This window comes from Clavelina lepadiformis, chromosome 3, assembly GCF_947623445.1.
Source record: "Clavelina lepadiformis chromosome 3, kaClaLepa1.1, whole genome shotgun sequence".
In the NCBI taxonomy this organism is placed as follows: domain Eukaryota; kingdom Metazoa; phylum Chordata; class Ascidiacea; order Aplousobranchia; family Clavelinidae; genus Clavelina; species Clavelina lepadiformis.
In genome coordinates, this window is record NC_135242.1 from 8,402,337 (window position 1) to 8,429,455 (window position 27,119).

The following is a 27,119-nucleotide window of genomic DNA, read 5'->3' on the forward strand; positions in this document are numbered from 1 at the left end:
TTTTGACATGAGCAATCTTCTTTTATGCAGCAATACTATATATTAGTCGCCACTATTTTATCTTAGGCATGCGCATCAGAAAAATTTCATAAACTTTCGTATCACTGATATTAATGTTTAGCATCAACTGATTTATTTCGTAAAACTCAATATATTTATTTTCTATCATTAAACACGTTCAAAGCGTTGTACAAAGTGTCGTTTTAGAACGTAGCGTTTGGCTGACAGCAGATAGGTTTACAGTTCATCAGAAAGCTTCAATACGGACATTTTCACGCAGTTTATCTGTCAGCAGATACGATTTGTACAATCAGAAAACAAATTTGAACCAACAGAATGAAAATAAAACACAACTGACCTTCTAGAAGGTATAAATAGTTGTGCCACCTAATGCACTATAGTTTCTATGCAAAGGCTTCTGATCGATGAGATCATTTTAAGTTTGCAAGGTTTATATGCAAGTTCACTGTTAAATGTTCTTAATAGCTACAGAAAGTCGTGTGCGATTGATATGGTAAACGACAAACGTCCATACAATTGTTTACTGCTTTTTTGTTGGACACCGTTTGCTTCTGGGAGGAGTTTTTTCGCCCTGTCCTCGTCAAATGCACCAACTTTATGCCTTATACACATTCCATGTACAAGACGGCGTGTACCACGGGCTGGATACCCAATATTAACAACGTTGCATCAACAAACAACATCCACTCACTAGACGAAAAGGTTGGTTTGTTCGAAACGGAAATTGAATAGAGTTGAAAAAACATAAACAGCCATAAGTCAGGAGCTAAATTTACAAAAATAATGTTTCATGCTTTACAATATGTTGCGCAAAATGATATAAAGTAGGGTATTTGCTGTACATGAGCTTTGAAATAAATGCTGAATACTAAGTGTTACCATTACTCAGCTTTATTAAGCGTAAATCATACATCTAAAATTAAGAAATACGAATAAGTAAATCAATGCAACCTCATAGTTTAAAAAAATCCATTTATCTCAATACAACTCGCGTTTTGCCTCTACAATGAAGAAAACGCACATTTGAAACAAGGCACATGAAACAATTATGATGAAAACGAAGCGAGTTAACAACCGAAACATCTTGTTATATGATGTTCATCTTTCATCTTGATTGATCTTATTATAACATGGTTGCATATCTCGAAACTCAAAACAAGTAATCCTACGAACTATGCTGTGAAGTTTTGTTGTAGACCTGTTCCGTGACCAGCAATGGTACTCATCTTGCATATCCGCCTTTGTGCGACATCAAGCCGAATAAGAAATGTGATAAAAGTATAACTGTTGTTTTTGACATGTTTTAACACAGACGGTTGTTTTTGAACTTTTTCTTCGGCGGTTTCTTGGTTCTTTTGCGATGCGCTATCCGCTATCTTCTCCCAGGGGTTGGCTTTTATATAGTTGGATTCCTAAAATAACAACTACTGTACTTTGTTTTAATGGAAATTTTATTAACGTTTATAGGTAACTTCAAACACCTAGATACCTAATATTAGTATGGATAAGTGGTGACAAGTACTTGGTCTTTGGATTTGGCTGAATTTAGAGAGACCATATATAACCAATCATTCACAATTATCATGTTAGGCAATTTTTTTGCTGTGCGGATATTTACAAACATTTGAAAAGTATATAACTTGCCGTCGTGGTAATAAGCTCTGTTGGTTACCGACTGGTGAACCTTGATTACAATTTCAATGGCGTTGTTGGTCGATGTTCCTGAAGATTCAGGGAAAAGTTGTCCGGAGATTTTTAATAGCTCCTGTTCTCCATTATAAACCTGTTGCAACAGAACTCAAGTATATGCGTATGACTGCTTTATAAGCAAATAAAGTGCATGGTTGTCCATCACACGAATCTCGAAGTACCCGGATATAATCATCTTGTTGAATGCTTCTTCCTGGAAACTTGATCTTTATCTTTCCAACGTTACGTGCCGGAGAGAATCTTGGACGCAACACACTACATAATAGGTATGACAGATAACCTCGGCTCGAATTAATGGTGATTTTAAAGGGTGAGTGATGGCAAACACTTTCTGTAAAATTCATAAGACACGACGTGTAAACTGTAGGTGGATTGTAATCTTACCTCGTGTTAAATTAAGTAGTCCATATCGCATCCTATTCACTCTTATATCGTATATATTATATAATAACTTCACTTTTTTCCTGAAGTGGTATTTGTTAAAACCCAGTTTACTGCACGTTTCTTTAGGCTTACCAATCTTCCCTGACTGAACAGAAGCTAAGAAACCTTTGTTAGCAACCGAAGAATCACTTGTAAATATGACTTCTACGTTATTAGTTTTTGACGTCCATGAAGAGAGCGACGTATTTCCTGATAATCTTAATGATTCTGTTCCATTTTCAATGATCTGAAAAATAAAAAGGATTTTCAACGATGTAGGCCTATAGGTTACTGTAGCCTATAGTTGAAAAGACAAACAGCTTCTGATGTTTGTCTGATGCTTCTGATCTAAAGTTGGTCAAAATCAAAAATAAAATTAACTAAACCACCAATTATAGATATTTACCCGAATTACGTCACAACATTCTTGGGTTTTTACTTCAATAAAATTGATTGTGATGACCTTTTGACGGCCGGTGCGCAGAGTCCACTTACAAGACATGTTATTGTGATAAATGTACGGATAGAGAGGAGAGGAAATGTTTATTGGTGTCTTGCCAACAAATTTGGAGTAAATGCAATTTGACGATGGATCGACTGAAAAAGAAAAATTTCCGCTTTTAATCAAACAAATAGCAAAAGACTAGTAAACGTGTTGGAATGCAGATTTTGATAAATAAACGTGGTTCGAAGATTCGAAGGCCAGACTTTTTGACGCCATACTCTCTCTAAATACAGCAAGGAAGCCTGGACCCGAACCACGGGAATCACTGTTGAATAACAAACGAAGGTTATTGTTGGCTGAAGTAAAAACGAGCCCTGGAGTGATTTTTCCAGAAAGTTGTCTTGTCCCACTAAAGCCATCAATTATCTAAATAAAGTTTAAACTTACTTAAAATGTAAATCAATCAACATAGTGAGGTGCAGATTTTTATTTGTCATACTATAATTGGATCACAGAAATGTTCATCAAATATTTCTTTAAATGGATTTTTATAATTTTTTCATTTACTTTGAAATAAATGTCAATCAGTTTTACCTGAATAAAATCACAACAATCTTCGGTGTCACTTTCTACAAATGTTAATTCGATCAGTTTATCAGCAGCTGCATTTAAGTTCCATTCACAAGACAAATCATTAGGATACAGACTGGGATAAAAAGGTGTTGAAATCGTCCTCGTTCCCACATTCGCCGAAGCATTTGCATTAAAACCGCAAGGAGCTGATATAAATTTTAGCAATGATTGATGTTAAGTTGTGATATAATGAATAATTATAGTTTACATTCAAGGTATACGGGCTGAAAGCTTGTAGCACTTAACTCAGGTAACCTACCGACAACTGAGTTATGTCATCACAATACCAAACTCGTCGGATAAGATATGGTTTTTGTGCAGATCTGCATGGTACAATATACATGATTGCACAAACGACTTGCTTTAGTTTTCAGCTTGTCGCTCAGTTTACACTTTACCATATCTAACAAACTTGATATCGGTGTAATCGCAAGGAATTTTTCTATTCCACCCTACTTTGCGTTTCGAATATTGCAACTTGATGATTGCACCCCGATCTGATATAATGTATCCTGGTCCGCGTGTAATTATTTGATTGCGCAAATCTAAGCAAATCATGGAGGAGAGCCCCCGTACTGCTGCAAAATAAAGCCGTATCAATTACTTACTTCCACACCGGAGAGGCGCTCGCCTATTGACCGTTTCGACCGTTATTTCGATCAGCTATCGTATACAAGCTGACTGCTCCATTGCAGATTTTATCGTGCGTAGGCTACTATGTTGTAACTAAAGTGAGAAATATTTTAAAGCCAGCACTCTTACCTTCCTTATAAGAAGCTCTAAATCCTCGTTCAGCCTCTTGATCATAACTGTGATATGATAATATCAATATTCCAGATTCTGCTATAAACGATTCCGGTTCAATCACTCCACTAAGTTTTCCAATACTTGACAACCCATCAAAAACCTTATATCGATAAAAATATAAACGTTATTGTTATAGTATATATCGACTATTTTATACAGAAGGTTTGATCATTAGAAATTTTGAATATACTGGCGTTATAAAAGTTTGGTTTAGGACTATACATCAAATTAGAATTTAATACTTCGATATAGTCATCGACTGGTGCAGTGCTTCCTTCCACAAAATCTAATTGAATTTGTTTTCTTTCACGACCGTATAGCACCCAAAAACATTTTGTGTTATTGGGACCTTTTGGCCAGTCGTCGCTTGCCAGCTCAAGAGAATTTTTGGTATTAATTTCAACATTTCCCCCACACGTTGCTACAAAAAGGTTTTTAGTAGAAAAATGAGTTTTTATAGAAATTGAAATTGCAGTTTTCATTGCAAATACATAGAAATAGAAATATAAGTTATCTGTTTTATCAAGTATGTATTTTTATTTTTTGCAAGTTTCCTTTTTTAACTGTTAGCATGCAGTTCCGGTTTTAAATTCACTACATAACTTCACGGCGTTTGACTTTGAGCACGCTTTCCTTGTTTACGAAATCTATCAAAATTCCAAATAAGCCTACAGTATATACCTGGCTTAATTTTGATTTCAAACCCAACAAACGAAACCGTTTTATCGGAAGACAATATTACGCGAAGAGAATTTGTTTGTGATAATCGCGAAGTTCCTGGGATGATTATTCCAGAAAATTCTCCAATGGTTTCACTTCTATCAACGATCTAATGTGTATAGATAGGTTTTAAACATCCAAGACGTTGAAAAAAATCCAGATTAGTTGCATTTCTAAAAATTGAGAAACAATATTTTTCATACTTGAACTCGGTCGCAGCAACCTTCTGTGCGTCCTGCTATGAAAGTGATAAGTATGCGAAGATCATCAGGAGCTTGAATCCTCCATTCGTATGAAGCATCATTCGAATAAGGAACAAGTGGGTAGCCAGGTGTGGAGAAAGTTTTGACATCATCAGCAGATAGTTGCAAATCCACGGATACGGTGTAGTTGTAGCCTATTAAGTATTTATTAACTTAAAATTCAGTTATTTTTTCTTAAGCTTATATTTCAAAATGGCACGAGACATTAGTCTACTAATGCAACAGTTAATCGTTATAGGCCTACTCTTTTCATTGCACAATATAGAAGTCTAATAGGAATCACTAGACCCAATGCAAAAGATACTTTATGGGCCTACGTTTTGTGCTACTTCTCTTGGCAACTCTTCGTATAAAGACAAAAATCATATTGGCTATATCATGTGCAAAACTTACCAGACGCAGGGGTTGATTCTACATGTTTTTGAATCAATGGGACACTAATCATCAACAGAAATGTTGCAAATCCCATAATTTCCTTAATTGTATTTGCCTGTTAGGCTATCATATGCAATAAACCGTTCAAGTGTTAAATTAACCTGAACTAACATGAAAATAAATGTTTATGCTTGTAATTTAAGCGAAATGTCTTTTTTGAACTTAAAACATTTAAAACCTCTGGTAAAAAACCTTTAAACTGATTCGTCGTATACGATTTCTTATACCTTTTTAGGTTCCACACAACAACATCCACCTTTGATAACTACACAAATTTAAGAAAGCCTATCCATACCTGCCACGTAAGTTATACTAATAGGTTACTGGGATCAAAAATGATCACGCAAGCGTTGGGCGTAACTTAATACAAAATAACTCTGCATGGAATGCGAATTTCAAACACCGCAGAACCCGTATTCTGCCCGAGAGCATTGTGGTTACCCTTTTTGGTTCGTATTTTTGTTTCTACGCAAGATTTTTTCTGCTCGAATGCATAGGACTTTTTTTTATTACGTTTGAGAATTTTTTTGAAAGTCGGTCAAAAACAACTCGATCAATCTTAAATAATTTCATCAAATATTTCTTACTCTTGCAGAGCTAACTAATCTGTCTTAACTTATGTTACCTGTTGAGTTATCTGACTCTATTGTTGCGTGCGGTTAGAATACTCTAACCTCTTGTCAGCCGAAAGGTTTTAATATTACAGCAGAAATAGTTTACAAGAAAAGGTTTTTATTGTAGGTGCTGTACACTTTCTCAATATTACTCATAATCAAGAACATAATAATACCACTTCTTATAAGATGTCTATGGAGTTGCAATCACCATAACTAGTGTAGAAAGCTAATCTGTTCATTTCGATGAATTTCTATATCTGCCTCTCTCTGCTCACTGGTAGAAGTGCGAGCTTATAAAATGTGAAGCGATAGGAGTGAAAATGTTCGACCAGAAAAACGCAGCATTTCAGAAAATGTGCAATGAGGAAAACAATGTGTTGGCAATGAGAGTTACATGTAGTTGAAGCTGACACGTAGATAAATTATCAGTATAAAGTTAAGAAGCGGGCATTTCCAATAAAGATTTCCTATCAGCACAGGTGCTGGAAACAACCTGGGAACGTACTAAAGGGAGTGTTTACACGAAGTTATTCAGAGCAAGTTTCCAAATATCAAACGACATTTGAAGTGTTATCAAAAAACAAGTTCATAAACTTCAATCAATAACTAGAAAACACTTTTCCAAGAAATGGTGTAATGGTATTAAAAATGCCACCCAGACCGCTACACTCTTGTCGCTATATAGAAAGATAATTAATTAATCTTCGCCAGCCGCGGAATGGTTACAACGAAAGAGGAGGGCCGAATTAACCACCTGCAGGGGCGCAACCAGTGGCGAATTTTTAAGTGTGGCCCTCAAAAATATTTATCTTTAGGTAGTTATTTTAGCAAGCTGTTTTAAAGTTGATTTTAACAAATTAAAAGTAGCCTACTAGAGTTCAATTATTAATGTCTGCTTGCGAAAAATTTCCAAAAAAACTGCCCAAACTTTAAAAGTAGCTTAAATTAATATCGTAAGCTAGAACAATTTCTTAGCTAAATTATATATAGGCTAACTCACTTGCCCGAAGCCTGTGGCAACTGCTACACTTGCCATCACGTTGATCCTACTCTGTAGGACAAGATAAGTGGCTTAAAAGTTTCAATAAGGCTTGCGTTTATCATAAGTAGGTATAGGTTTACAGCTTCTTTGCGGTACAATTAGAGTTGTAGCGACAATTCCTTCCGCGCGAGGAGGCGGCGTCCCCGACGATGTTGACTTCGTTGATTCCTGACGAGCTGTATCAGTTTCCAGAGAGAGAGGGAGACAGGACAACAGACGATCCTCTTCATTTGTTATCAGCATTATATAGGCTGCGTGTTAATTTCAGTTTAGAGTCACCACTGTGGCGGAGGTAGTCCTCGCCTGCGGCTGGCAATTGGCAAATCACATCCAAAGAGACGTGGAGGACTCACACTTTTAAAGGTTGTTAGGAGCCTTGCGCTTATGAAGTAATGCACTATGACTAAAGTAACTTCTTATTTGTGGTAGCCAACTAATTAAGGCAGTTATAGCTGTAACGATAAGCTGTTTTGTGTTGTTAGTACAGTATTATTGTTTGCAGTTGTTGATTTTTCATGATTATATGGCGATTGTAATACTTAGTGAATTGTAATAAGGCATATAATTGGCATTTTAAGAAGCAATTGTGTGCTCTCCAGTTAGATGAAATGTAATACTTAGACAGCTGTGTTATACTTGGTTAATCCTGTTATTCAAACGTTGAATCCCTAAACCGACATACTGACCTAGCATATGAGTGTTTTCAAATAGCGTCGCATTTTAGAGTGTATGAAGTTTGATAGTGCTTGTGGTCAAAAGCCTCGGTGACGTAGAATATGTTACATATCTATACGTAGCAATGCAAATAGCATGTCTTTCGCTGATTGGCTCATATAGGATATAAAAGCTTAGGTTTGGTTAAAATCGCTCTGGCTCCTCTTCTCTTTTCCCCTTCTCGCTTATGCATCATTCAATTGAAGTGATAGCTCTATTCGGATTAGAAAATGGATATGAAATTTTTTCTGATGTGATTACAACTAGCCTATATTTTGGAAAATATAACAATTTAGACTTTATGAATGTTGTGCTGACTTAAAGAAACAATCAGAGATAGCTAATGCAACGGAGTCAAAGATAAAGTAGTTAAGGAGTTCTAAAAAAAGACTAAAGCCTTTGGTTTTAGGCCAACCTAAAACAATCACATCGCCATCCCCACAATTACATGTATATCTTAGAGATGGGCCGTCGATACTGGTACTTGGCCAAAAATCTAGGCTACAGACTGTATCGACATTGGGTATTGTTTCAGAAAGTATAGTTTTGTATAGTGTATATTCTATCGGTACTTTTTTGAATCGCGAACCCTGTATAGTAAAACCCGGAGGTCCGAATCTCCTGGAGGTAGTTGCAAACGAGTAGAGGTCGCTTTGTCATTGAATACAAACTACGAAAAAACCTTTATAATTTGGATTTAAATAATTTTACGTCTACGCAGCTGAATGAAAACTGCGTAGCATAGAAGATGAAACTGTTCGCAATCAGATAGAGAAATGGCAACACATCTTTCAAGAACAGTTTGCAAAGAAATATTTACGACACATTTGATTTAAAACAAATATCATTTTTATGTAAAACGTCATTGTTTAGAATTAAAAATTAACGAATGTTTGATAATACATCTGTAAGCACAAACAAGTCAATTTTATTTGAAAAGTTGTTATACATTTCATTTAAAATCAAAATCCGGATCCGGACAACACATAGTGCAACCGTGTACACTACAGGAACAGTTCCTTCTTATGATAAATTGACATTGTTTTGAAAAAAACGCTTGAAAAGTACTTGAATTAAACACATGTAAACACGAACAAGTCAATTTGTTTTGAAAATTTCTTTTCCTTTCATTTAAAGTCACTCTCTGGATTAGGACAACACAAAGTGTAATCGGTTAGAGAAGCACTCCCTTCTTTCTATGATAAATCGACATTGTTTTGAACAAAATACCAAATCAATACTTGAATTAAACATATGTAAACACAAACAAGTCAACTTTATCAACATCCGTATCCGGACAACGCACGCCGATTCTACCTGCGTAGCTAGGATCACACGGCACGCAAATGATTTTAAATCACTCCGAGACGACGAGTGGTTGATAGACGCCGTTACTTATCATAGCATTTTTGAAGAAATACGTTTTTTCGTACAACACAAAAGAGGAAACATCTATTAGTTTCTTTGTTGTTGAGCCCTATGTGATTGACACATGGAAAAACTTGATGTCTTGATGTCGTCAGAAAGTGACCTGTGGCCCAAAGGATTTTTCATAAGGACATTTGGTTAGCTTCAGTTTTATTTAATGGAAATCACTGGATACTGGTCGTAATCTTACGAAAGTTTCAAACGGTGGTAGTGGTGGATTCGTTGCATTCGAAAACTGATAGATGTGTGAAAATATTGCTCAACATATACGAGGCATTATTGAAGATGACGTATGCTATAACCTTGTAATGGAATGATTGGTTATTGTTATTGAACTTGACTTTGCCAGTCACTCCAATACAATCTTTGATTGTCTGAATGTTTATTGTCCTCGATATAATGAGTCTCAAGGCCGTTGTTTGCTTAATCAATCCTAGACTCGTCTGTTCAGCTAAAAGCTGATTGTCTTGTGAAGCCGACAAGCAGAGTTGTCTGACCTGACACTGAGCTTGTCTTAAATTGTACTGTTCAATAGTTTGCACAAATTGTTGATTGTATAAACTGGCTATATTGATTCTTCGTTGTACGATTACAAATTGACAGAACATTGGCACATCAACAGTATTTCATTTAACAGTTAATGTAATAGCATTGTGGCTTAGCTATATTCAACTGCATTAATTTGCTGATTGCTGATTATTCCCAGACTTGTTAATTCGTACTGCCATACGCTAACAAACTTATTTTCGATAAACTGAACGCATGCGAAAAAGGCGAAAATATTACGTCACAACAATGGTACAGGAAGTGATTGTGGCTCGTGTTACTCTTAGCTAAAACGACACACAAGTACTAGAATTGAAATCTCACATAATCTGTATATTAGTTTTGGTTATAATCACAATATTATCACAACCTTTTCCATGAAGCCATGGAAGGCTGTCATTCCTAACGATCGATACTCCTAGGTAACTAAACGGTTTCGAATGTGGAGGATTTGTCTGCGCTGCAGCACACGCAATCACAAGCGGGGCGTTTTCACAATATTCCCAATCTGATTGCCTATGGCCTACGTCTTCTTTCAGAAAATGGGTCGTCAGCTTGTTATAAATCGGTAATAATCTTCCCGACAATGTTTTGAGTGCTTTTGTAACTGGGTGTTTCACTTGCAGCATTAAATTAGCTAGGAAGTAGATTGGTTTGGTATGGTATTGTATGACAATCTTTATCCTCACACAGAGGAAAATCTTTGCATGACTTGAACCCGTCGATAATTCCTCATCATTTGAGTCCCGGTTACCAAGCTAACCTTTGTGCAAGTTACGATTGTCACACATTTTTTTTTTGATTTTTTAAGTAGTAGCCTATTGCCCGAATTTAGAACTGTCCACCAGGTCCACTGAACAGTCCAGAGAAAGTGTCGTTAATGTTGTTTGTGATCATGTGTTTTATTGTGCTTTAACTATACAACGGTTAGCATCCTAACTTTTGCTCCGCACAGTTAATGGCCAAAAATAAACAATATAAAACAAAACTGCCTTGTCCAAGAGTATTACAAGCATACGGCACCACTGGGTACCAAACACAGAGCATAACCCAAATGTGGCAATGCCAGCCTTCAAGCCATTCAGTTGCCGAGCGGCAAACTTTTGCCCTCGAACGCCAATGACCGAATGGGAAAGAGTTCCTGTATCATGTTTTGAAAAATAATTTATTAAAGGGTTACAAACTCGATCGACATTTTTTTAGTACAAGTTCTATTCGTTCGTATTCACAAAGGTTTTACAAGTCTGCGAGTAAGTCCGAGTTCAAGTTTGAAAATGATCTTGTTCTTGTATTATCCTCAAATAGGCTAGGCCTATTCATGAAAAAAATCACATTAGCTGCTCAGTTAGCAAACTTTTATTCTGACAACAACCGCAAAGTTGCAAGCCATTGTGGAAAGTATTGCACCTGCACGCAGAGGATTCATCAATGTGCATGCCAAACTTTTTTATCTTCGCGTCAGTTTATAATAAATAAATAGAAACAGAACAGGGTTTTAAACAGATTAACTAATTTTTTTGGGGGGATTCAAGACATCTGAGTGCACTATAGGCACGTTGCCTCTGTTCATAAAAGAATTTTTCTTCAGAAGGTGCCGTCACAAAAAAAGTTTACGTTTTTTGTCATTGGAGTGCAAAAGTTAAAAAGTTTATTCTAAAGTCTGTCACAGTCTTAAACAATGGTCAAACATCGAAAAAATCGCACTTTTCGACAAAAAATTGGGTGAAGTGGAGGGTGACTGGTGTAAGGCGGCTAAAATCGATGTACAAAGAATTTACACCAAGACCAGGTGGATTTTGCAGCTGCGATGAAAGCTACGTATTTTCCATGTAAAAAAGTGAAAAACGAAAGAACAAAAATGAATTTTTCCTTTTCTAAAGATGTTGCTGTGTTTTCCGCTACGGGTATTGAGGGATTGCTTTATCAATATGATTTTAGATTAAGTGTGAAGTTTAAATCCGTTCATTAACCAATTTGTAATGGAATTAAATGAAGTACTGCTGAAGTTACAGCAAACTGAAAAGGGCAATTTGATCTATGGGCAAGACAAGCTATCCCAAACAGAGTTGTGCAAGGTCGGTTTTTATTATTGTTTTTTATGTTTGGTGATTTCACTGAAAACATGTATTGACTAAATTGATTGTAGATTAAGAAATATTTGCTATTTGATTTTGAAATAATGATTAATTATTAAGTATATATATAGGTATTATTTAGCTTCTTTTGTTATAATTGTGATTTAAAATTGAGTTTTTGGTCCGATTATGAACCAGACTGAAAATTATGGTAGATTTTAACTATAAATTTTGCATGCGAAAGAAAAAATGCAGCTTGGTGGAATCAAGTTTGTTATTATTGTTGTTGGAACAATTGATAATGATTGAATGGTAGTTTGTTGCATAACTTTAATTGAAAGTGTATGTTTGTTTAACTGTTTCATAGTAAATTGCAGTTTTAAGTATTTTTGTTTTTCAGTTTAGAGAACGTCCCTTTGTGGTCCAAAGACCAGTGTTTGATGTTTCTTCGTTAAAGGCGGCTTTGGAATCTTGTGAAGAATCTGCTTTTGCAGAGGAAGCCTTTGTCAAAGAAAACGACTCGCCAGTAAAAAATGAATTTCCTGATAAAGATAAGAACAAAATTCATAATTACAATGGGTATGAACAATTGACTATTTGGAGAATTGCATGCAACTTTGGTGTTTGTTTTTTCTTATTAAAATTTTTATACCAAAATGTGTAGGATTTGTGAAATTTCATCTTTCGTTGTTGGAAAAAATCCAGCTGAAGTTATTTCTCACTTAGAGGTAGAAGCGCAAAGAGACAAAGAAAAAACTATGAAAGAAAAAACTAGGTATCTATTTTTGCATAACTTCACAGCTGACTAAAAAGCTTGTGGATTTTTTTGTTTAAAATAAATTTTTCTTTAAATGAAAACTGGCTTCATAATGCAGTAGTGTGTAAATTCCACAGGTTGTTGAATTATTTTTTCTTATTTCCTAGACCTCATTTTTTAACTGGATACTGTTATACTGTACATATGTGCATTTTATGAAAGTTATAAAACTGTATGAAGTCTTAAAAGTTAGCAATAAAATTAGTATGAAACTATTTGACTAGATGCGAATATTACTAAGAATAATTAACCAAGTGGAAGCTTAAAAAAAGAAACAATTGATACACTGGCCAACAAAAAAATTTTGGCATGGAAGGTAAGAACGATTTTAGGGTATATCAGGGGCGCTGAGCTCGAAAATGCCATTAGTTTTTGCAAATTGGCTCTAGTTTTTAAGATATTAGCGAATTTCAAAATTTTTTTTACCTTTTAAATTTGAAGCTAGGTTGCGTTTTATCTTAAGGAACAGCCTATATTAAATGTTGTAGTAAGTCTATCTGCACTAAAACCACAAGAATGAGCAAAAGCTAAATACACAATGAGATTAGCTAAATGAAGAAGTGCTGCATAAATCTATTCTTTTTCATATATTCAACACAAAAAATGCCCCATTTGTTCGTATTTTCATCAGATTCTCCTAACATATTACAATTTGTGAGACTAAGCTTCCAATACCACATTAAAACTTGCTTGAAGTGAACAATAAATAGCAGTAATTTGGTAATAACAAACCAAGTATGCCTAAGCCTACACAAGAAAAACGAGAATTTGTAAAAACAGACGAAATGAACAAGCAATGAATTTTTTTCATTTACCACGGAGTATTCAAAGCAAAACACTTTACGAAGAAATATATCCATCTCAGGATGTGCATTAGTGAAGTTCTAAGATGCACTCTAGTTATTTCCTCAAATTAGCTTGTCATCTGCAGGAAAATCCTCTTGTACGACTTTCGCCTGTAGTCTTGTTGTGGATAGCTTCGCATTAGGTACCAGCAGTAATCTGCCATCATGTGAGTATCCCATCTACCTTGATATCTCTCTTCCATTAATTTGATATTTTGGTGAAACCTTTCACCTTGTTCCTCACTCATATTTCCGAGGTTTTCAGGGAAGCGATCCAAGTGACTGAATAGATAATGAACTTTCATGCTCATCCTTGATTCAAGCGCTTGAAAGTTCGTAACCATCACTTCTATGAGATCCACATAGTTGCTTGCTTTTGTGTTTCCAAGAAATCCTTTTACAACTGCAACGAAAGAGTGCTAGGCTGCCTTCTCAAATTCAGTCATATGTGATAGAAAAACTTGATCTTTAATTACTTTTTGTATTTGTTGCCCATCAAAAATTCCTGCTTTCAGCTTTTCAATACTAAGACCAGGAAATACAATACCTTTGCACAGGGAATCAAAACAAGCAACATCTTTATCTAAGACCTTGACAAATTGTTTCATCAAACCCAATTTGATGTGCAATGGGGGTAAAATGATGCGATCACGACTGACCAAAGGTTCATTTATAATGTTTTTATCTCCGTGCACAAGCTGTTCACGTATGGGTCATTCCTTTTTAATCCAGTGTTGATCAGTGGCCCGACTATTCCAGTAACAAATAAAGCAGGGATACTTGGTGTAGCCGCCTTGTTGTCCTAAGAGAAAGTTGACCATTTTCAAATCAACGCATATCTCCCAGTTATGCTCAGTATAAGAAAGTTTCTTCAGGACCATCTTTACACTTTGGTAGAGTTCCTTTAAAACAAGGGTCGGCAACCTACGGCCCACGGGCCGGATCCGGCCCGCCATGCGAAATCGTCCGGCCCGAGACATATTAATTAGTTATCACAAGAATACGGCCTGCTGTTTCTTATTGAGTTTCAAACTGCAGTGTTAGCACTGTTTGAAAAAATTGTGGTATTGTTACGCCATAAGTACGTCGTACTAGTCTATTGTTACGCCATAAAACTGGTGCGAAGGCGGTAGACTAGTATCTCGTACTAAGTACGAGATTGTCTGTAGAGTAGACTAGTAGACTAGACTAGTCGTTATAGATACAAAGAGAGATGCACACGGGCTTTAATTAATTCAGGCTATTCAGTACTCCGTTTGATGTGGGCGCCAATACCATTCCCGAAAAATTTCAAATGGACCTTATTGAAATGCAATGCAGTGACGAATTGAAAGCAAAATTTCATACAAAGGGCATATCACTGCTTGACTTTTACAAAAAGTACCTTCTTCAAAGTGGTCTTTATCCCAGCTTGACCAACAATGCAAAAGAAATGGCATCGATGTTTGGTAGCACATACACATGTGAACAAATGTTTTCAACAATGAAATTCATGAAGAGCAAGCTAAGATGACGCATTTCCGACGCCCATTTTGAAAATGTTCTGGTTCTTGCTTCATCTGACTTGTCACCAGATGTTGAAAAACTTTCACAAAGCAAGCAGCATCAAGTGTCACATTAATGCTGTGTTGTTGAAGTGTGAATACATATATTTTGCTCTTTTTGTTATTGGTATGATTAAGATTGCAGCAATGTAGCGTAATAGCGTACTGAAGTGAGTGTGAATTATAGTATTAATGAAAATTCCGGCCCACCAAAGAGTTATACACTCGACATTTGGCCCGTGACTAGCAAAAGGTTGCCGACCCCTGCTTTAAAACGACTGAATAGCCAATTGGAACACAGGCAAACTTATTTACGTTGTGAAGTAGCACACATTTCAAACTTTTTTTGGAGCTGTCAATGAATAACCTCCATTCTTCTGGTTTATATTCAAGTAGACCCATAGATGCAAAAATAACAACCATCATGGTGATTCTTAGGCTCGCGCCAAACCATAGGCATTCCACATCGCATAGATTTGACTTAACCTTGAGTCCCTAAGCTCAAAGTTTCAGTGCAATGCTTGCAGACCATGTGAGGTGCCCAGCATTTATGTTGATCTCCCAACTTCATGCCAAAGTATGCTTTGTAAGCTCTCTTGGTGAAATCTCGCACATTGAATCGCTGCTTCTTCATCGTGTACTCGCCACAGATGTAGCAAAACACATCTGGGTCATTACGACACTTTCTCCGTATAGCTGTACCATTCATTTTTATAACATATATACTTAAAACACTCGTGAATAAAAATTTCTGAAAATGTTAAAGCATTAATTAAAGTCATGGCTTAAGGTACACTATCTATATCCTGACTTCAAAAAAGCATATTAACTTTGAGCCTACTAATCATCGGTCATGAGATACCTGTCATTTGACATAATTCTTCAGCTCAAGTGGGAGAATGAATTAGCGTAAGCTGTCTATTCAGCAAAATAACCTTTAACTGATAACTTTCAGGATAAAACTAACTATTGCCTTATCAGTGCGCTACAAAGGTTATGTTAGTGCTTGATGGGAGATGATATAAACTAATCTAAGGCCTTATTTACCTCCCAAGTGAGAAATTTGTGCCAGACAACTCAACATTTGGGCAAAACTAAATAGCTGCTTCACATGGCTTCAGTTTTTTTTAACCTATGTTACTCACTAGCATACATTTCTAACTTTTCATGTAGGATGTAGAACTTCATATGTAGGAAGAAGCAATATCTCAAAAACTAGAGCCAATTCAACAAAAGTAATGGCATTTTCGGACTCAGCGCCCCTGATATACCCCTAAATCGATCTAACATATCATGTCTTTTGAAAAAAATATTTTTGTTAGCCTGTGTAATGCATGAACAAGTATGTACAATGCATAATAAAATCGATGAGAAAATATTCCTTAAAATAACCGAGCTTAACCTTTCAGAGCTTACGAAATATCTGTTCTTGCGGCACAGAAAACAGCTGCCATCAGGTGCCAAGAAGCTCAGAAGAAACTTCATGAACGATATATCAAAGGGCAAGAGAAAATACGTAAATTCATTCATAAAAGGTGTTTGAAATTTGGAAATTTTCTATTATCTGGACTTCATAAATATCCAATTCAGATTGTCTCGTCTACCCAAATAATGTTAGATTAATATTGTAATTACATTTTCAACCACAGTTCACTCCGCTTTTTTCAGCAACTGAATAATTCATACAACCACTTTATTTGGACAGAAGCTCCATGAATGGAGCAAAAGTAAATGTTACATGCATGATTCTCTCGTATATTTATACAAATCTCTGTTTTCTTTGGACAATTGTAATGTGTTCTCATGTAAAATTGTTTTCCTACCATTTAAAAATGGTATCTACCAAATCTCTTTTCAATGCGGACAAAATTTTTCGTGTCCAAAGTGGCCTGATAAAGCAGAGTCGACTGTATTATTATAAGTGTTTATCTTTAGGCATAATAAATATACATATGAGGTATGGTATGTATGAAAGCATATTTTAAGTTTGTAATTTAAATTAAACTTGTGCATGACAGTGAATTTAAAAAGGCTATTCATGTAAAGTATGGTACCGTAACTGAAGCCTTATTTACTCAAAATGGTTAGAACAGCCTGTGAAATATTCATATAGTTGCTATTTTAAATTTATCGTATAAGAAGTCCCATATTCATTTTGCAAAAACGTTTGATAGCTTAGGTGTGGGTACATTTCATTAGACGCAATATTTTTATTTAGTGAGGAAGATGCAAATCGTATAAAGCAGCAAAATGCCGAATTGCACAAATCAAGGGATAGAATATTGAAAACAAGACTTCAGGAAGCAGAAAACAGGTATCAACTTAATGAAGTTACAACTTGTATGTCACGATTTTGAGTTTTTTTTTACATATATATCTAAATTTTATTTAACTGCAAAGCCGCAAAACTAGTAAAGCTTTGAATGACTTAAAACTTAGGCAACGTTTTTCTTTTACTTCTGGTTATTACATGAATATATCTTTAGGCGCTTGTTAAAGTTGGAGCAAGGAAAGAAAAGATTGGAAACTGCTGAACCAATAGTTATAAAATGTAGTGAAATACATAAACGATTAATGTTGCAATTTGAAAATGAAAGGTACAGTGTAATGTGTGATGCTGTTTGAAATATGTAGAAGTTTATTAAGCCTTTAATTAATTGCCAGATGGACATAAAAAGTGTATAGTGCTTTGCCTTTTTAGCGTATGATATATTTTTCTCCAGTTTGTTCATTTGATAATACATTCCATGCTATTAATTTAAGGCATCTGCTTTAATACATTGATACAAGCATTGTATTGCTTGTTAATGTATGCATATGGTTTCTTTCAATGTATTGTTCTGTCTCTATTTTCAAGTTACAAGAAATATGAATCTAATCCGGCCGTTGTTCTCTTACTCAAAAATATTTGTAATACTCATTTGTCTCTATTGGCAACTATTGAGACTTGTCGAGACAGAGGAATTATGGACCAGGTGCAACTGGATGAAATATCTCAAGGTTATGATGAAATACTAACTCACTCCAAGCAGCTAATAACAGTCATAGGTATAATCTTTTGGGTAAAGTAAAAACACTGAAAATATTTTGTTGTTTCGGTTTAACAGTACTTACTAGTTTTGCTTTAGTTTTTGACAGTTTTGTGGATTAATAAATTTACTTTATATAAAGTCTTAAAAATTGTTTTTAAAAACAAATTGATGGACACCTTATTATATTTTTGAATTAATGTTGATTGGACATGATTTTTGATATTTTTCAGTTCATTTCCTTTATTTTTGATTAAAGAGAAAGTTAAACTGGAGGAGCAAAGACTAGAGGTGGAGAAGCAGAGGAAGAAAAAGCTGCAAGAAGAAAAAGAAGAGGTAGAAAAACGACGACTAAAGGAAGAACAGGAGAAAAGGTTGTCAAAACAGAATCCAGAACTATCTGCTCCACCTGTACCTAAGGTAATATTTAAGATAAGTTGTTCAAATGTTGATTTGTTGCAGTAAATCTTGTTTCAGGTCAGGATTTATTATTTCGGTAAAAGGTTTGGATTTGTTACTCTCTAGGCATTGTGTTTAAACTTTCAAAATTTTTTCTATTATGTCTTTATTCAAAACTTTTCTGGCAAACCAGGTTTTTGAAGGACTTACTGTTTGATTAATAAGATTGTAGTGTCTCCTACAAGTTTTTATAACTTGTTCCCTTTTAATTTTTTCATGTTAATGGTGTACTGCAAGTTAGACCTTAGAAAACAACTTTTTTCCTTTGCACATTTTGAATAGTCCTTATGGAGTAAAACCATAGTTAAGAGTAATGAACCCTTTTAACTAACTTTTTTGCGTTTTTTTTTGACACTAAAAACGAAAAAGTTGGTCTTTCATGGCAAAAATTAAAGTAATTTAGGTTAAAATTCCACAAACTGATGGTTTCTACTGGTTTAAACAATAATTACAAAAAACAATAAGTTGGTGTGATGAAGACATAAATGAAAAACTTTCCTGTCTTAAGAGGTGGTTTTGTTGTACTGTGAAATAATTGTATCAATGTGTGTGTTGCTTTAGGAACTGATGTTCTCTGTCAGCCGTGCAGCTTATCATAATCATCAACAATATAAAACCTTGTTTGAAGAATTTGAAAAAACAAGTAAAGAGTTCACATCTAACAAAGCTAACATGGTAAGCTTCATGATATCAATTTCTATCAACTTCAATTGCATAAGATTCATTGAGATAATATTTAGTTTTTTTTAATTATATCTTGGATTCTTGTTTTCTTTTTGTTCCTTTTAGAAATTGATAATGGGCATAAATAAAGCTATCAGTGTACCGATTTCATCGATTACTAATCGTTCAGGCTCTGACATCAAAAACAAACTTGCAGACCTTAATGGAGTTTTACAAGGTCAGTAGCTTAAACGTCAGTGAAGTTTAGCATTAGTTTTAGATTTTACTGTCATTCCATGCATATGCTATCAGTATGAGTGAAGGATATTATTACACTATATTTTGACATCAAGATTCATTTCCAACTTTTGTTGATTATTATACAGTGTGTTAATTTCACCTCAATCGGTAGAACAGGACACTCCCTTTGAGATACTTATTAAAATTTGCCCATTCTAACAAAATGTCATGATTTATGTTGATCTGTATAGGTTTATGTTATTAGTTTACATCATTAATTTCAATCTTATTATCCATTATTATTTCCTTGAGGCTCATTAAAGAATAATGATCTTCATCCGTTATCGGTTAATGTTAACTTATAACCTGCAATCACTCTTTATTTTTGTTTGTCTCAGGTCAAAGTATAAAGGTAGTTAATCAACATGTTCGTATAAGTGATGACAAGCTTGCTATTTCTTATGCAAATTTGTTTATGGCCAAGAAATTAGTGGTAGGTGCTAATCATTTTTTTGTGTATATTTGCACTCTTGTTATTGTTTATGCTTGCTTTACTCAGCTAATTTTGTTAAACCATCCAGAAACAAGCTGAGGGCCAAGTTTCATCCAATCATTCGACTGCATTTAGTCTTGCCTTGACAGTTCTTGGGGTATGGGCTAAGAATAAAACGTTTGGTCAACTATTTCTTGTGCAAATGCAGATCAAATGTCCCTTTTTAATTCCCTGGTACGTCCCAAAATTGGAGAATCAAAGTGAAAATGAATACAATAGGTCAGTATGATCATGGGTCATTCATTGACGTGAAACTGATGTGAATACATCAATGCTTGCCAGTATTTTGGTCTTTATTTTTTTAGACTAAGGGGATATCAATGCAGTGACGATGGAACTGTCGAAGTTCAAGACAAATTTTTAAGTAGAATGTCAGGTCTGGTGAGATCATATGCTGCTATCATACAATCCCCTCTGCCTCCTGGAGTACAATCTCACCCACATGGCATAGCAGAAGGATGGAAGTGGCTATCCAGGTAAAATATACCGTAAAACCTCTATTTGAGCGCCACCTTTATTTGAACGCCACCTCTAATAGAACACCACTTTTAGCAGCGGAATTGTATTAGCAGGTCTCTACTGATAATTCTCACCAGCTAGTCGAAAAATAGAGCGCCAACCTCTAATTGAACGTCACCTCTAATAGAACGCCACTTTTAAACAAGAGTTGAAAAATAGAGCGCTATGGCGGTGAAATAGAGGTTTTACGGCGGTGAAATAGAGGTTTTTAATTACGATATTAAAGTGATTTTAGGTCTATCATTCCAAGTTTTTTGTGTAGTCTTAACTTGACTTATTGTCTGAAGTTTGAACTTTTGCACTGTGTGTGTTTGTGTAGAATGCTCGATTTGGATCCATGGCCGGAAGTAACAGCAACAGTTCTTTATGATTTCCTTGATGTTGCAGGCTATGCCCTCATGAAAGCTTATGGGCGGCAATTTGAGAAATTGCTTTACGCACTTTGTCACGATTATTTTCCAAAGTAAGTGGCTTTGTGCGCGCATGTGGAAAATTGGACGCGTTAATAAGATAACTTTCATTTGTCTGTGACAGGATTGAAGAGATTTCAGGATCTGGTGGAGGTCCCCTGCAACGGCTACAAATGTTTTTAAAAGTAATGAAACCAACTTAATAAGTACAATGTATTCAATAATAGTAATTATTTGTTTTCATGGCGTTTTTGATGTTCGCAAAACACTTTGGAAATGAAGTGAACTTTGCATGTAGCATCCAAATAAAATACTAAAAGCACGACGTCTTAATTTTGTAAATATGTCTAGGATTGCGTTAAGAAGAAGAGAGTCCCAAAACCTGATGGTTATCTGGGGGAAGACTTTTGGAACACACATCATCATTCAGGCGTAGTGGGCAGTTAGGCAAATCTTATCTTGCAATTTATCACTGTCCTACATAGTTTTATGCTATTACTTTTTGTACTTTTAATAATGATCGGCCGTTTATTTATCCTGAATAAAATCTTGTTATTTACGTCAAACTTTGTGAATAAGGTAGTTTATTTGTAACAAAAAACAATCAGACTAAAATTTTACACTAAAAATATACTTTTCGGACAAAGCTACTTAATAATAGTGGTAAGCACGTGCATTATATTTTTGTTGGCATCAATGGTACGTAAAAATACGCCATGCCAAGTCATAGTAAGGCAAAAGCTTGTGGTGTATTCTCAGATAAGGTATTAAGCCTTATACATTGGAATTCTCTATTTTAGAGAATTAGATGTGATATAAGCGAAATTTGTGTTTGATGCTAATCGAGTTTGGTCTTTTCGGAGGTATCCTGAGCTTCTATGAGACCGTTGTTGCCAGATCTTTCACTTGATGACTCTGGACATTCCTAAAACATAATTACTTTTAGTGTGAGAAAACCAAGCGAAAATAAAAACAAATCTTTTTTACCATAGCTGCTTCTGTATCACGGACGATGACTTCGTTTGCCACACAAGTGTTTGATACCGGTCTGCGAAAAATTCTTTATTACTACGAGAAACAATCCAAAAACGCGCCATAAGCCGACAAGCATCTCACTAATTTGTTAATTGCGTTGCATAATGAGGCTACACTTACTCGGCTACGTTTTCAGTTGTAGTTTGTTCTAGGGAGGGTTTCCAACCGTTGTCTGTTGCATTTGCATCAACTGGTGTCTCCTGATTGTCCGTTGCTTGTGTTAATCCGCTGCTTTGCAAAATGTTATCATCAGTTTCATCCGAATTGAGTGTTTCTTCTAACCGGTTTTGATCATCGGTTTTAATCGCTTCTTGTGTAGATGAGGAGTTATTTGCCTCACCTTTGTGTTCGTAGGGTAAGGTGTCGTCTGAGCAAACTGAATCTGTAGACTTCCAATACATTTGGTTGGTGTTTTCGTCCCATTGAATTGCATTGTTTTCAGCCGGTGCAGAAGTTTCTTCGATGAACGCGATTATGGTGACTCTTTCGCTTGGTATTGAACCAAGATCGTCGGGATCGTCGGATTTTTCCTCATCTCCCGGAAGTACGTCTTTCGGAATTTCTGTGGCAGATTCGTCCCAGTCGTCAGACAAGCTGTAAATTGAGTCGCTTTTGCTTTCATTGTTAGCATCGGTAGTGTTTAGCATAGAGTTTGTATTGGAGCCTGGCAAAGATGAGGATGGCGACTGATTACCAAAAAACACGCTTTGGACAAAACGAGGAAAACTAGATTCTGACGCTGCGGAAGAGGGAGTGCTTCGGCCAGATTCATTGGTTTCACAATAAGCACTTTTTACTTTTGGTTTGGCCTGAACCTCTTGAAATTTGGGTTCAACGTTAACCTCGTCTGGAGCTAAATTATACTCATCATTGCTTTGACCTGTACTTTCGTCATCACTTGTCAAGTCTGCGACGACAGGAGAAACCCCAGAATCATCTTCAGTTAAAGATATTGCCGGGTGGCTACACGTGGGCTGAATATTATCACTGGGGGCAAAATCGCACAACGGAAGACTGGACGTATCAATCTGTGGTCTGTACTCTAATACATCACTTTTTACGTCATAGGCAAAACCTGCTGAAAATCGTTTGATGTTAGGAGGATAAACCAGATTAGCGGCCAATTGCTTTGATGAGTCACCGGAGGAACCGGATGCTGGGCGGGAAGAAACAACTGAGTCACTGTTATCGTCAGCCTTACCAACACTTTTCACAAATGATGGTATCCCAGGAATGGACTCAGCAACTGTCCTGGATGTACCGTCGTTATAATCTTCTTCATTTGGCGCTTCCTTCGTGCTTTCCCCCCAAGACAGAGGCATAACTGGTTGATCTGCCGGGTTGGAAATTGTTAATTCTTTTTGAGCTTGGAGAGCCGCTTTTATAGCGTCACGATCTAATTCATCTAACTCAATGTTCGAAGCCAAAGATTCCGGATCGAAAGGCCAACTGGGAATAAATTTGCTTGACTGATATTTTTGCCAATCTTCCTTGTCGTGTTTTCGTAGATTCCTTTCTAGGGTAGGTGGGGGTGTTGGGATTTGAGTTGCAACAGAATTGTGTTCAGTAGAATAAAAGCTAGATTTTACGTTGCGAGAACGACCTTTCACGTGCCTCAGTTTTATTCCGAATAATTTGTGGTAAGGCTCAGAAGTATCTTTTAAGGCGGAACATTTTTCCCAAATGATATCCAGAATATTAGGGTTGCATAACACTTCAGTGTTGTCAGTGATGTCTGAAAAACTTGATGCTGAACTCTCAGCTATTTCGCTATTGTCATCTGAAAAACTTTCGTCAAATTCACTTCGGCCTCTTACTTCCTCTGACAAATCACCGATGGTTACATCATCTACTAAGTCTCTAACTGTGACGTCATCGTCTCCTAAAACGGCAACCGAACTGCTTGCTCCAACAGTTTTCCTATCCTCTTCGTCATCATAATTTCCTACTTTTTCTTCAATATTGCCTGTTGCATAGGGCGAGGTTTCATTATCAAAAGGTCCTATTGTGAGACTGAGGTGCTCCTTGTTTGGAAGTGAATCTAAAGTTTGTTCGGGATTGACTTCTGTCTCTTTCTGTTCCTCCTGCTCTGTGAAGCCTTCGTTTTTTCCTGCGTCATTTGCGTCAATGATACCGGTGTGTGGAATTATTGCTTCTTTTGTGGTTTGGATTATGAACGGCGATACAAGTTTCGTTTCAGCTTCTGGGCTAGATGACACATTTCGGTCATCGTGGCAAACTTTATTTGTTTCCACAAGGAGAGTGGACTCTTCGGTTACAGCTTGTTTCTGAAGAATCCTTTCATCCATAGAATCCTTGGCAAAATCTATGGATACTCCTTCGTCAATTACATCAGCCGAAACAATGATCAGTGGTGTAGAAATTTCCTTGACTGTCGTCTCTTCTTCATAATGGCCATCCATGCTTTGTTCTTCATCTTCTTCCGGTATTGTTTCTGTGAGTAGAAGAGAACAGCTTCCTTGTAAGTGATCCCTCATCTCTTCAATAAAAAAATCTTCATCCATAAAAGGCCGTGGCCCATCTTCCTCTGTAACACCATTTGCGTGCGTCTTGAGAATTGATTTGAGCGTTGGTGTCGTCTCTACTTCAGTTTCTTCCATTTTTTTGTCCTGGTCCGGTTGTTTGCTCGTTCCAGGTTTTTCGCCAAGAGGAGGAGTTTTTTCGGGAGATTTATCAGAACCGGAGCTTGCAGACCGTCTTACGCTGGAATGTCTTATCTAAATAATAAATATGAATAAGGCATGAAAGTTAAATAATTATAAAATTACAAATTCTATCAATATTGTATTACAACATTTAATATTCTATAATGTATTCTACGTATTAGGTTTAATAGGCTTAACTGTATACATATTATAAAACGTATGATGTTTTTTTTGAAATGTTTAATATCAGTAGCCTTTTTTCAATAAATAGTTTAATATTTGTGACACTTTAATACGTTTTTGGCCTTGAAATTAAATATTGCCTACTCACTACGGTTGGGTTGGGACGTTTTATCTTGGCGCTCTCTTTTCGCACTTCCGCTTCTGTTTTCGGTTTCTTTTGCCGGAAACTTAGGCGGAAATTGAGCTTTCTTTTCCTGTCAAATTGGTAAAACAACACGTCAAAGTGCCAGTTTGTCAATAGCACAAGCAGACAACGAGTCAGCATTACAACACAATGTTTAAAAGTTTTTTTTTGTTATTCCCAAGAAATATAGCTTGCGTGATGTCATGTTAATACATAATCAGTGACTAAGAGGAACTCACGTCGACACTTTTCTTGTTTTTAATTCTGGTGTACTTTCCGATGAAGTTATGGATGTGGTGTCCGAGGATGTAACACGAAAAAATTTGTGCTGTTCTACTACGTTTTTCCAAGCTTCTTTTGCTCGTGTTGCCGATTTAAAAGCATACACTTTTCCAACAGGCTTTTCTTTCGAGGTGGTGGGTTGAAGTTTTACCAAGAGTTTGTTCTTTTTGTGATTTATACTTGCAATATGTCTCCACTTGTGAAGAACTGGTTTCTGCTTGTCAGAAATATCAAAAATCCCGGAAGAACCAATCCCAACCACGACATCTTTTCGGTCCTTGTCTTCTACTACATATCTATGTACGCCGTATAGGGGTAGGTTAGATGCAAGACGGAGAAACTGCGTGTCAGCATCACTGGCTGGCATCCCATGACGTGATTTATATAGGCGTTCGACCTTTTCTTCAAATCCTGGCGTCGAAGCATCTTTGTCATCGACGTATCGTAGTGACGTTAGGTATTTCTTCACTTCTGCTGACTCTGCTTCTTCTTCTCCGAACTCAGATTGTAGCCAGTATGAGCTAATGACAGCTAACGTGTCTAAAGGACACGGAAGCCGTCCGTTCATGAGATCGTCACGGATTTGCAAACATATCTGGTACCTGCAAAACATTTTGCGTTTATAAAAACTGGAGTCAAGTATAAACAAAGAAATAAAACAAGCAATTTTATTTACGGCTGAAAAATGATATGGATAGAAGCTTGGCAGGACCGAGATCAATAGTTTACGTATTACTTTATACCCTAACATTCCTTGAAATTTTTAGGAAGATGTAATGTAACGGAAACTTTTGCTCGCGTGTTGTCAGACGCCATGTTATTGTTAACGAACAATACTTGAATTTAAAGGTCTCCTAATCAAATTGATCCAGTGGGATTTAATCTTATCAAACATATCGAGTGGAGACGGTAAACAATCAAAGAATAAATGGAGACGGAATTATGGCAACGCATCTTTTACTAACTTTGTGATCTCTTCTCGTAGATAAGAGGGGTCGGTAGGGTAATACTTGACGGCAAAACTGAATTTCCATTGCTTCTTTCTGAAATACACGAATATAAAAATGCGTTATTCCTTTTTATTGATCCTTTAATTATAATTTTACGATTTTCACGATATTTCTTACATTTGACAAACGTACTTATCACAATTTCAGCGCTCTTTATGAAATGGCCGTGTTTCATTGCTTATTTCAATATATATATTTATTGTTGATATTTGTAAAGTGTGTAATGTAATATTTGTGAATGAAAAGGCTTTCAGGTTTACACATATCTCTCTGTAACTATTTCATCTCAATCATTCAATGAGCGTCAGTTTTTCACTCGGGACAGTGTAGGACATCCGTCGTGGTTTTTCATAAAACTTTATTATAAACCGAAACATATACACATGAATATAAGATATCGCTCTTAAAGAGAAAATACTTACTGTGAATTGATTTGTTTCTTTAACGGCTTGTCTAAACAAACCCAAACATTTTCTTGTGTAGATTCAGTAAACTTGAGACCAAAATAATCCGTTTCTATGATATTTAAGTATTTGCAGACGCCATGAAATAGCTCACTGCCACGTGCATCGCATCTGACATTAATCTCAATTTCAGATTCATCAAGCAATGCAACCGTGCACTTAGTCATATTGTGATTCTTCTCCATCTCATTAAGAGTAATACTAATCAACTTGCGCAAAGCTATTGCTACCCTATCGAAGACCTAAGGTTGTTTAAGACTGTCTTTTGTCCTTAGAAAATAAACATTGATTATTGTTAATATTTTCGTGCAGCAGTTGGGTTGATTTCTATGCATGT

At 36.0% G+C, this 27,119-nt stretch overlaps 3 protein-coding genes across 4 annotated transcripts; 1 reads left to right on the forward strand and 2 right to left on the reverse strand.

Annotated features, from left to right (window-relative positions):
• Window positions 1-203: 203 nt before the first annotated feature.
• On the reverse strand, window positions 204-5,558 carry LOC143450707 (CUB domain-containing protein 2-like). Of its 2 annotated transcripts, XM_076951361.1 has the most exons (12): window positions 5,416-5,558; window positions 4,963-5,156; window positions 4,721-4,868; window positions 4,282-4,460; window positions 3,995-4,139; window positions 3,194-3,378; window positions 2,878-3,025; window positions 2,561-2,751; window positions 2,248-2,401; window positions 1,893-2,062; window positions 1,666-1,804; window positions 204-1,433 (listed from the first exon to the last, which is right to left on the reverse strand). In XM_076951361.1, the coding sequence occupies exons 1-12, from the start codon at window positions 5,489-5,491 to the stop codon at window positions 1,387-1,389; spliced, it is 1,776 nt and encodes a 591-aa protein (XP_076807476.1). In that variant the 5' UTR covers window positions 5,492-5,558; the 3' UTR covers window positions 204-1,386. The 2 variants fall into 2 exon arrangements, with proteins under 2 accessions (XP_076807476.1, XP_076807475.1); XM_076951360.1 differs by having other exon boundaries at window positions 204-1,804.
• Window positions 5,559-11,663: 6,105 nt separating this feature from the next.
• On the forward strand, window positions 11,664-21,524 carry LOC143449638 (mRNA export factor GLE1-like). Its single transcript, XM_076949908.1, has 16 exons — window positions 11,664-11,879; window positions 12,280-12,458; window positions 12,544-12,654; window positions 16,495-16,620; window positions 17,304-17,399; window positions 17,572-17,682; window positions 17,943-18,133; window positions 18,374-18,534; window positions 19,135-19,248; window positions 19,363-19,474; window positions 19,875-19,969; window positions 20,058-20,248; window positions 20,335-20,505; window positions 20,868-21,011; window positions 21,083-21,143; window positions 21,310-21,524. The coding sequence occupies exons 1-16, from the start codon at window positions 11,784-11,786 to the stop codon at window positions 21,403-21,405; spliced, it is 2,055 nt and encodes a 684-aa protein (XP_076806023.1). The 5' UTR covers window positions 11,664-11,783; the 3' UTR covers window positions 21,406-21,524.
• On the reverse strand, window positions 21,519-27,045 carry LOC143449637 (uncharacterized). The gene is made up of 7 exons (XM_076949907.1): window positions 26,741-27,045; window positions 26,274-26,351; window positions 25,266-25,910; window positions 24,991-25,096; window positions 22,114-24,731; window positions 21,946-22,006; window positions 21,519-21,883 (listed from the first exon to the last, which is right to left on the reverse strand). Exons 1-7 carry the CDS (start codon window positions 26,965-26,967, stop codon window positions 21,797-21,799), a joined length of 3,822 nt encoding a protein of 1,273 aa, XP_076806022.1. The 5' UTR covers window positions 26,968-27,045; the 3' UTR covers window positions 21,519-21,796.
• Window positions 27,046-27,119: the final 74 nt, after the last annotated feature.

Excerpts from the sequence above, each read along its gene's own strand:
- LOC143449637 (XM_076949907.1), bottom strand. The coding sequence starts at position 26,967 with ATGGAGAAGAATCACAATATGACTAAGTGCACGGTTGCATTGCTTGAT. Across the intron at positions 26,352-26,740 it reads AAGAAACAAATCAATTCACA|AAAGAAGCAATGGAAATTCA; the intron begins GTAAGTATTTTC and ends CGTGTATTTCAG. Across the intron at positions 25,911-26,273 it reads CTACGAGAAGAGATCACAAA|GTACCAGATATGTTTGCAAA; the intron begins GTTAGTAAAAGA and ends AATGTTTTGCAG.
- LOC143449638 (XM_076949908.1), top strand. The coding sequence starts at position 11,784 with ATGGAATTAAATGAAGTACTGCTGAAGTTACAGCAAACTGAAAAGGGC. Across the intron at positions 12,459-12,543 it reads AAAATTCATAATTACAATGG|GATTTGTGAAATTTCATCTT; the intron begins GTATGAACAATT and ends CAAAATGTGTAG. Across the intron at positions 17,683-17,942 it reads TTGCAATTTGAAAATGAAAG|TTACAAGAAATATGAATCTA; the intron begins GTACAGTGTAAT and ends TCTATTTTCAAG.
- LOC143450707 (XM_076951360.1), bottom strand. The coding sequence starts at position 5,491 with ATGGGATTTGCAACATTTCTGTTGATGATTAGTGTCCCATTGATTCAA. Across the intron at positions 4,869-4,962 it reads GTTGCTGCGACCGAGTTCAA|ATCGTTGATAGAAGTGAAAC; the intron begins GTATGAAAAATA and ends TATACACATTAG. Across the intron at positions 3,379-3,994 it reads TAGAGCTTCTTATAAGGAAG|CTCCTTGCGGTTTTAATGCA; the intron begins GTAAGAGTGCTG and ends AATTTATATCAG.